Here is a 10,266-nt window from a genome sequence, read left to right as displayed (position 1 = left end):
TGCAACAGAGATGAGATCAGTGACACCAGATGGCCTTAAGTGTCACGTCCTCACTTCATCGTTGAGAAGATTGTAACCTGCGTTGGCGGCATAATTTTCGTACGATGTTCAAGTTATGGGCTTCGCGTAAATCTGAAACAATACCTTAAACGTCTTGAAATTGGTGAGCAATGGTTTTTCAGTCGGTTCTCGTATAAATTATTCTCTCGTCGAACGACGTAATACCGTTGATTATAGATTGTTACACTCAAAGGTAATAATTGAATGCATGGTATGCCGAGCTTTCTTAGGAATGTTACTCAGGATTGCATAAGATACCATCACATATTAAATAAATTTAGAGGTTATTTCGCTTTTTTGTTGTTCTAAAAGTCTAACTCAGGAGTATCGAGATATTGATAATAATGAAAATAATTATGAATTATATCATGTATGTGTTACAGTTTGATACAATGGGTAATACATTTACATCAGCCTCAATCGCTGCTACAAAAGTGATATCGCCTGTATCACAGGAGCCTCAGCATCCAGAGCTCAAGTCACATATTCATAAAACGTTCGACGGCGAGCCACCACCAGAATGCCCTATGCATAAATCTAAAAATGAACAATCTGCTCAAACATATGTCAACGAATGTCCAATTGCCAATACAGCTGACAATCAAATTGATCCTCTTAACATGGTCAGTAGTGTCAGTTTAACTATGAGTAACAGCGAAGATTAAGTTACCAAAAATGCAGCAACATCCTCCATACTCTGTTATTTCAACTTTGATTCAGTGTTTGCTAAAATTTTTTTAAATTATTGAAAAAATAATACAACTCAAATTTAGTTAGATATTCGGCAAGAGATTTGTTCAAATTAACTTGACTAAACTGTGACAATGTTTTCATGCAGATGCCTGCCGCTAATCAACAACCTGCACCTGACCAACCATTTCCGCTTCCTACAGAAAGGCAAGTATCTTCAATTCCAAAGGCAACCCAAGATGGATCTTTCTGGGTTTATCCGTCTCAGCAAATGTTCTGGAATGCAATGTTGAGAAAGGGCTGGCGTTGGAAAAATGATGACTTAGCTCCAAAAGATATGGAAGACATCATCAAAATCCACAATGCGAATAATGAACAGGCTTGGCAGGAAGTGCTGAAGTGGGAAGCACTTCATGCTAGAGAATGTGGAAATCCCAGATTGAGAAGTTTTGGTGGCAATGCAACTAATTACTCACCTCGTGCTCGCATTCGTCACTGGATGGGGTATGTAAAATCATTGAAACTGTTACTTATTTTTTACAAATAATTGAAACTACATATATTGTGGCAAATTTAATTACCTTATTTCAGATATGAACTTCCATTCGATCGCCACGATTGGATTGTGGACAGATGTGGGACAGATGTCAGATACATTATTGATTACTACGACGGTGGCGAAGTTGATGAAAAATATACATTTGCTCTGTTGGATGTGCGGCCAGCAATGAATTCTTGGACTAATATTTGGGATAGAATGAAGGTGACATGGTGGCGTTGGAGATACAGTCTGGAGGAAAGTAGCCAAGAATCAGATTCAGCATCTCACTGAGTTTTGAAATTGAATCTACAAATCCACATATAGTATTTCTCCACTGTTATCTATTGTTAATCATAACCATGCTGTAACTTATTATTAATATTGTGAATAAAATTTACTCCAACCATTGTCAAAGTATATATTTCCAAGTTCACTCTTTCAAAAATAAGACGCATTTTTGCCCTCGTGCCATTTTTCACTCATTGTCAGAGAAACTACGAATAAGTTAAATGATTTTATTCAATTGAAACTATGTTTTATGTGAAAATATGAATAACTGATTTTGTAGCTATGGGAAGAGCCATTCGTGAGTTTGAATGTTGCTCAAATTTAGCATTGTCGGGTAAGGGCACTTAAAACAGTTATCACAAGTGTTTATCAAATTTTGTTGAAAGCCAACCCTATCATGTTTATTGGAATGTACTTAGTTAGATCATTGCGAATAGATAGGTATGTTGCTTAATGCTGAGATAATGACTAGTTATCGTTGATTAATGGAAGGCAATTTGAGAAAACAAAAGATATACTCTTGATTGCCATCTATTCTTCAGTCAGTTGATATATAAATGATTTGGCAAAGGGACTTGCAATGAGTCTTGATCGCTTCAGAGGATTGTGTTGTACCTGGTAAGTACAAACATACAGCATGCCTATTGCGAATTTCGGTCATTAGTTTAGACGTTGTTTGCTCATGAGATTTTGAGGGGGGGTATCTTCATGTGAAAATAAATCAAACTTGCGCATGCATTAGAATGATATTGTTAAAATAAATTAAAATACAATTGTGAGATTTAAAGAAGTATGAAACTTCAGCTTCATCCATAATTAAGACTCTTAAATATTCTAAATCAGTTAACAGAATGTTACAACTTAGAGTTCTGAAAGAAATCATATTTGCTCCAATTATATGTACAGTGAACTTGAAAGACGTAAAAAACCTCATGATAATGCGTGGATTCCTTCCACTACTATATATATTGGGATATTCCTGGTGCTACCAAGTGGAACGAATTACCGAGCCTCTTCTGCTGGGTGAAGGCCCACACTGGAATGCACTGACACAGTTATTATACTTTGTTGACATAACAAGTTGTACTATTAATGTGTACGATCCAGCAACCGGTGTTCATAATTCTACTCATATAGGTAAAAAAAAGGCATCCAGTATTTTTTTTTCTGTACAATGTTCAAATTAAATAAATTATTGCGTACAACTTGATATCAAATTCATAGGCAGTCGATATATCAGCGCTATCAACGAAATACAGAAGATTATTCAGCTTAATCAACGTGCACTTAGAGTAAAGGTAAAATAGCTGATATCTAGTGATCGAATGACAATGGCAAGTTGCAAAGTTACGAAAGACAATGAAACCATTCAGAAACTCGATATTATATGATCGCACAAACCATGAGTGCAATAATACATTGATAATCTTTGATAACAACGTTGTTCGTTTCAATCAATAAAATGATAAGCCGGTCTTATCAAAGCTCTCTCCCAATATTTTGTACATTTGACGTATCGGTAGGATTGTTCTGTCACACATATCAAAACCAGTGCCTAGCATACCAGCTGTCGGTCTTTTATACTAATGCCATGGATATTAGAATCACCTATTTTACGCAATTCCAAGTTCTTTACAACAAAGATTATAAATAAAGATTAATGATAAGTATAAATTTCTGGCCCTATTTTTGTACGAGTCTCTTGTTAACAGATGGAGGAGCTGTGACTTTCATTGTTCCAATAGCAGGAACAACAGACGAGTTTTTGGTTTCAACAGGATTGGACATAAGACATGTTATATGGGATGGACAGCAAGATTCGATTCCAAAATCTGCAATAATTTACAGCGCACTGCAAGATTCAGATGGGAGTAGATTCAATGATGGGAAGGTAGACCGAACTGGACGCCTGTGGGCTGGTAGGGATGCTACTTTATCAAAACTAATTACACAATCTGGCTTTTGACATGTTGAGAAAAATTTCAGTTTGTCTTTCGAAATCATTTAGAATTTGTGAGGAACATGTCGTTTTTGACACAATAATTAGCTTCTCAGTATTAACAGTTAAAGTATTTTACAGGTACTATGGGACCAGAGCCTATACCTAATGTGATAACTGAACGAAGTGGAAAATTATATCAAGTATCACAACACTCATCAATATCAACAGAACTAGAAAACATTTTAATTTCAAATGGTTTAGCATGGTCCGCTGATGGGTCAATCATGTATTACACGGACACTGGTGATTCAACTATTGATTCATTTGATTTCGATGCAACTGCTGATCATCCCTTGAGTAAGCTGTCAATTTTTTATCATTCAGATCAACTCAGAAGAGGCTAATTGTCTCCTAAATAGTTTCATATATGGTTAACAAGTATATGTACCTGTTCAGGCAATCGGCAAAGAATATTCAATTTTACTGAGAATGGAGTGACCGGAAACACTGATGGTTTTGCAATTGACACCGATGGCAACCTGTGGCTAGCAAGCTATGGCTCATATCAGGTAGGAATATTTGACATTATGTCATAATCTAGAGACTGAGTACGTGTGAAAGTTACGTTTGTAATTCTTTAAATTCAAATTTAGGTAATAGCTGTGAATCCAAAAACCAGAACTCTACTTTTGACTATCCCCATAAATGCTTCACAAGTTACATCGGTAGCTTGGGGAGGGTCGGAGTTAAATGAGTTATATGTAACCACAGCAAGAAAGGGTATCACAGAGGAGGAACTTAAAAATTACCCTGACAGCGGTGCAACTTATAGAATAACTGGGCTTGGAGCAAGAGGCTATGCCGGGGATAACTACATTATGTATAAGGCATCATCCTATTCAAATTCATGTTATTTATCAAAGTTCTTAATATCAGTATATATGATAATCATATTTAAGCTTGGTTATAGTTGATGCTGTTCAAGGTAACAGAAACCTCATTTACTACAGTAACTTAGTAGGCCAAGAAGACCAGTTCTGAGTTTCAGATCTTGGTTCTGGAAATTGAGTTTGAAATTTATGTGATATTGTTTTGTTATGCGCTCCTGTATACTGAATAGAATAGACGAAAATGATCAGTAATTTTTATCTTTATGCATTCAATAATACAGATTATGATATATTCTCAAAGATATTCTAGACACAATTGTCGTGGAGTAATCAATAATTCATGTACTTTATTGATATAACAATGTCAAGTGTCTACAACATTTACATTGTTTAATTTAACAACAGGCAACAATATAAAAAATTTTGATTATTCCACTGTCTTACATGCATTTACTTCTTTTAACAATGATTCCTCGCAACAGTTGGAATATACTATCTGAATCCTATCGTTGAATACTTATATGAACTTACAATAAGCATGATTATGACAATATTGTTGGCGAGCAGCTGAGAAATGAATGCAAGAATTTGGTCTATCAAAAATCATATATATCATTTAATAACGGGATCGGCGATCTTTAATTAGTTTATAACAATATCAACATATTTCTCTTCATCTTCAGTCTTCACTAAATTATCTAATATCCAAAATTCATGATGTGTTCAAAACTGAACTATTCATAATACATCAATTATAATGTATCTCGTAGCACAAGTTCTTCTCATTTCTCTATTACCTAACTAGACAAGCAAAATATCTCATTTTTTCGCTGTGTTTTGCAAATATTTTGCCACAGTTAAAATAAAGCTTTTGTTAGTTTGATGATATTTTAATGTCAACAATTATCGATAAAAATTTAGTGAGCCATACCAAGTCCAGTAAAATCACAATTGCAAAAAAATCAATTGATGAAGACCAAAACAGGAATGACTGTTTTTAGGGTGATTAACGCACTGAATGAATGGAAATGAAGAAGAATAAAAACAAAATCATCCTGGACTGCATGAATATTGAATAAATTGGCAAAGGTTACTAACTGTAGACAATCTGCCAACTTCACAATAATACCTCCATTCTCTATGCAAGAAATAGCCATGCAGTTAAATTGGGTGATGTGGCAAATAACGAATACATTTAGACGAACCACAGAGGCAGGGTGTATCACTAAGGTTGTGAACAGAATTTGACTCCTCCCCCCCATAGTTGAAAGTAATCTCTTCCCATTGCTTGATATCTCTCGACGCGAATAAACATAATCTGGGCACTATTCCTTCTATTCTAATTGGTACAAGGCTAGAATTCGGTTCGCAGCTATGATTACAATATCGTCCAATATTTCCAAATAACTTTGGATCAATGCAAGTCTTTATTATTCTGTCGTTCAAATGCTCAGATACAACCAGAACGTAGTTCATTGAATTTTCACGTTTGTTTGCTTCTATTCTTGATTTCGCCTCTTCTAATCCTATCACCTCACCAGCATATTCACAAATAAATTGACCCTTTTTGATTGTTTTTGTAGTTTGCAAGCCATTTCCATTAGATTCAGTTGGCGTTACTTTTAAACAATCTAAAGGGCCATGCTGAACTAGTTTGTTACCGCAATTAATGTCACATTTGCAATATTGATTACACTCTACAATAGGACCGCATAATTTTTCATTTAAAATACAACCATCGACATAATTGAGAAAAAAACGAGAACAGGAACAATTTTCTACACATTTCTGCTTGCAGTTACACCCGCAAGTGAATTCGGATTCAAATTCGTCAAGATCTATACCTGGCCCGGGTATATTCGTGACCACATAAATAATGTTTGCCTGTAAATGCTCGTACTGATCTTCACAACCTTTAGCTTCCATTGTTACAATGAATTTGGATCAAAAAATTTGAAGCAACTCAACAGATACTTCAGATGAATGCAGCAGAAAAATAAAAGAAAATTTGTGAAAAAATGTGTTAGCACGTAGAAGATGAAGAACAGTGGTGGTTTATCGGGTTGTACTGACCTTCCAAAGTCCTTGAACCGATGACTTGAGTGATTGAATAGTTTCGCCAGATGGAATTCGGGTGATCTTATAGCCTATGAAAATCACAGCGCCGATAAACGAAGCTTTAATCGTAAAACGTAAGACTTTGCTTGACAGGGATGGTGGAGGTATTCTGCAACAAGAAAAAAACGAATTTTTCATCTCTAGAATTGTACCACAAAAATATCTGGTTATCCACATCAGAAATGCATCTCTGTCATATCTTCACAAATGGTGGTAGGAATCGAAGTGAAATATTTTGAGCGTGCGGCTACAAGATGCTATTTGCTGGATCAGAGAAGTTCAAGCTTATTATTAATGAACTAGACGACCCACGAACCTTAAAATTGGCGGGATTTCGGTGGTTTTCACTTTACCCCACTGCTGTACTATTCCAGATACGTGCCCAATTCCTACAACACCTACTACCCGAACTGGCATATAGCTAGTTGCTGTACGTTGAGGAAGACACGCTAATTGGAGGGAGTGTGTTAGGTAAAGGTCTCGCTCTTTGACAAAAACTTCGCCAAGTGCTGGAAACTCCCCTGTCATCTCAGCAAGCATTTCTTCCAGAAGATCACGGCGTTTGCAACGTTCTACTTCTTCTCTACTAATTGGCCCTTTAGATGTAATCAGATGCCATCCAAGTTTGAACGTCTGCCACCAAGACAGTGAGCTTAACGCTCGCTGTATAGTAATGTTGATTGGTCGATCACCCATATGTACCAAACAATTTGGTACTTTCCTTGCCTGGTCGATAAATATGAGAAGTGAGCACTTCGTACTTGTCGGTAGAATAATAATCGTAGATGCTTAGTGAAAGCATAATGATGCAAAACCTGCATACCTCAACAAAAGCGCGACGAAATTCTCCACCGGGAGCCATCCCAAGCTCCTTGGTAAGATGAGCAGACATGTTCAACAAAAGAATGTACATCAACCCATTGAAAAGCCCATTTTGTCGAATTGCATTGCGCATACTTTCTGAAAGTGAATAGTATGATTGTAAGTTTCAAGTTTAGTCAAGAGGTATTGCTCATATAGCATAGTTCCAATTTGCCAATTTAATGGCCTGAGAACATTTATGAATCTTTGCATACCAAAACTAAGTTCTTGTGCTTCTTGGAGTATTGTTTTTTCATCAAGTTGTAAGACATGCACCCTTGCCTCGCACAATTCAACCATGACTATATGAGGTTGAACAGCTTGTATTATCTGTTGAGAAAAAAAAACTTGGTGAACACTGATAGGATGTTGATAAGGGTTCATGTCCGTTGGATAATCATTGCTAACTGTGAAATTATGTGAAAAGTTCTATAAATACCTTGGCAACATCATTTTGGCTTTCCAGACTGAAATGTGCTGTTCCTACGAGATACAATTTACTACCTCCAGATCCTGGAAGTAGGGTCACTGTCTCTGGCAAATTATTGTCAATGCTGGGATCGTATTCTTTAATGATAGGATGCCGGGAAGATTCTCCAGCATCGCTGTCATTATCCTCAACATCAGATTCTAAGCCTGAACCAATGCTTTCTGCAATCAATAGTTAACGTTGATATATGATGAAAACTTGAGTATCCAACCAACCAATATAATCTGTATTTAGGACGTGTTACAAAACCACTCTTTAATTGTTTTAATTTGATATCAATTGTAGAAAACACAGACACACCTTGAAATTTTCTGTATTTTCGTATTTTTCTATAATAAGACGGCATGACTGAAATGCACTAGCCACTACTATACAATCTATCCAAGGTAGAAATTCTGTCTTTAGTTCAGCATTGATTTAATTATTCAATTAACTGTGGGTTATATATCTCTGTGAAGCCATAAGAAGTCAGTTAGGATTTAGGAACATGAATAACTTATATATTTTACAGCTGTATTAACTGTCCAATCGCAAGTTATACTCAAGTTATATATTTCACATGAGAGAACTTGACTAATCTTGCTTAATCAATTCGATTTTTATTTGAAATTATATAATTATTCAAGAATAATGATTTCAAGAATACGATTCCAAGAAATAAAAATAATCAAGGATTTAGCGCGTACAGAAATAACTGACAGACAGACTGTGGATATCTCTAAAGTCAGCATATCGCTACTAGAGTACCAATTACCATACAAATATCTCCTCATTAATGGACAAGTAGAAGTCACCAAAGTGATTAGATGTGTTTTGATTATTGAAAGTTTGAAAAGTGGCTTTTTTTTCGAAAAATAACATAGGTTCTCAAAACACACATATTCTTGTGCTTAGCGAAATATTAATATTTGTAGTGTTGTCAACAGTTGATTGAGATAATAAGTGAGTAAAAATGTAGAGGTAGCACTCCAAGTGGAATTATCATTAATCGTGGAAAAAATTGTGCTTCAAAGTGGAAAATGGGAAATGAAATACTAAACAATATACGAACCACGTTCATCGTTATTGTCGATAACAATGATCTCACTATCAGGTGTTTCGGTTTGTTTCCATTTATTGCTGGTATCTTGGTTAGATACGTTAGTAATATTTTTAGCCACAGCTGTAGCTGAAGATAGTGGTACCGAGATTGGGTTTTGTTGAGCGGTAGATGTCCTGCCAGATTCTCCTGCCAGCAGTGCTTCCGTAACAACGTGAATATTAGCCGTACCATTTGAATTATGATCTCCCCTTTCATTTATCACACTGAAGTGTTTGTCTTCTGGATTTTGGAAAAAGGTTTGTCTTTCAGTATCTCCCATTAAAGGCTCCTTAGTTTCATCTTGTTTTGCTTCCATTCTCAAACTAATAAATGAAGAAATAAATATAAGTATGTGATAGAATTTTACACGTATCATTCAAGGTTGTTGAGTTGATCTCATAAGTAATGATAGACAGATATTTAACTTTCATGCCTAATAGTCAATCTGACCTGAAAGCTCGATGAACAAGATGTCCTCAAATATACTCACGAGAGTTGAATTGCTAATTGCTAAAATTCAACCAAATTTCTTCTATGGCTCAGAATATATACTTAGATATGATGGAATTTTTCAAGAGTCAGAAAGTGCATAGGAAGCTTAATAACAATCTAATTTTACCACTACCATTAATATCTGACTGAATCTTTCAAGCATGAACGCTCCGATGGTCTAGATCTATAAGATAAGATTCGGTCGATGTTTGACAGATGTCAAGAGACATATTAACAAACATAAAGTTTTAAATTGCTGATATCCTTGGGTACGAACATATTGTCCGTCATACATTCCTCTATCTAATTTTCAACGTCCCATATTGTGTAAGTGATATAACCTCTTATAACAATGTGATGTTCTATTCAAAATAAATCTTCAGGGCATATAAAAAATGGCCAATCATCAAGCAGAATGTTGAATAGAATCGTTTAACACATTTACGTAGTTCCAACATACTGGCTATGATTCATGCATCACGAATGTTGGAGTTCCTTTCAAAGATATAATAAAGTGGTGGATTGACGGATTACAGTGAAGACATAAACCCTATGTATGTGAAATGCTAGCATACTGACCTTCCAATATTAGTTTTAGTACTAAAGCAAATAGTATCAAGTCAATTCATTCCTTATGTTCACGAAATTTTAAGCCAGGAACTAAAATTAAATTGCAGTAGAGATTAGAAATGACAAATGCAAATGATGGTGATGCATTTTCTAAACGTGGACCTCGATATACCGGATGACCGGATATACCATTGGGATTGGCGTTGAAAATAGGTACTGGTGGATATTGCATCTTCACGGGTA

The 10,266-nt window shown here is 35.6% G+C and overlaps 4 protein-coding genes across 7 annotated transcripts; 2 read left to right on the top strand and 2 right to left on the bottom strand.

The window, feature by feature from the left end:
* The first annotated feature begins 18 nt into the window (after positions 1-18).
* On the top strand, positions 19-1,708 carry LOC105683798 (holocytochrome c-type synthase). 3 transcript variants are annotated; one of them, XM_012396696.3, is made up of 4 exons: positions 19-163; positions 444-683; positions 899-1,254; positions 1,342-1,708. In XM_012396696.3, exons 2-4 carry the CDS (start codon positions 453-455, stop codon positions 1,580-1,582), a joined length of 828 nt encoding a protein of 275 aa, XP_012252119.2. In that variant the 5' UTR covers positions 19-163; positions 444-452; the 3' UTR covers positions 1,583-1,708. The 3 variants fall into 3 exon arrangements, with proteins under 3 accessions (XP_012252119.2, XP_012252120.2, XP_048505940.1); XM_012396697.3 differs by having other exon boundaries at positions 104-253; XM_048649983.1 differs by lacking the exon at positions 19-163 and adding an exon at positions 203-343.
* A 347-nt stretch (positions 1,709-2,055) lies between these two features.
* On the top strand, positions 2,056-4,841 carry LOC105683656 (regucalcin-like). The gene is made up of 6 exons (XM_048649953.1): positions 2,056-2,197; positions 2,486-2,716; positions 3,292-3,498; positions 3,660-3,878; positions 3,978-4,090; positions 4,175-4,841. The coding sequence occupies exons 2-6, from the start codon at positions 2,512-2,514 to the stop codon at positions 4,493-4,495; spliced, it is 1,065 nt and encodes a 354-aa protein (XP_048505910.1). The 5' UTR covers positions 2,056-2,197; positions 2,486-2,511; the 3' UTR covers positions 4,496-4,841.
* Positions 4,728-6,345, bottom strand: LOC105683731 (histone-lysine N-methyltransferase SETMAR). Its single transcript, XM_012396523.3, has one exon. The coding sequence runs from the start codon at positions 6,335-6,337 to the stop codon at positions 5,573-5,575; it is 765 nt and encodes a 254-aa protein (XP_012251946.2). The 5' UTR covers positions 6,338-6,345; the 3' UTR covers positions 4,728-5,572.
* LOC105683730 (traB domain-containing protein) lies at positions 6,270-10,242 on the bottom strand. Of its 2 annotated transcripts, XM_020851070.2 has the most exons (7): positions 10,033-10,242; positions 8,932-9,284; positions 7,830-8,041; positions 7,606-7,720; positions 7,353-7,489; positions 6,846-7,255; positions 6,270-6,638 (listed from the first exon to the last, which is right to left on the bottom strand). In XM_020851070.2, exons 2-7 carry the CDS (start codon positions 9,275-9,277, stop codon positions 6,467-6,469), a joined length of 1,392 nt encoding a protein of 463 aa, XP_020706729.2. In that variant the 5' UTR covers positions 9,278-9,284; positions 10,033-10,242; the 3' UTR covers positions 6,270-6,466. The 2 variants fall into 2 exon arrangements, with proteins under 2 accessions (XP_020706729.2, XP_020706730.1); XM_020851071.2 differs by lacking the exons at positions 8,932-9,284; positions 10,033-10,242 and adding an exon at positions 8,181-8,336.
* Positions 10,243-10,266: the final 24 nt, after the last annotated feature.

This window comes from Athalia rosae, chromosome 1 (assembly GCF_917208135.1).
Source record: "Athalia rosae chromosome 1, iyAthRosa1.1, whole genome shotgun sequence".
NCBI lineage: Eukaryota > Metazoa > Arthropoda > Insecta > Hymenoptera > Athaliidae > Athalia > Athalia rosae.
Note: the sequence above shows the minus strand (reverse complement) of the source record. Positions and strands in the feature narration are given on the sequence as shown.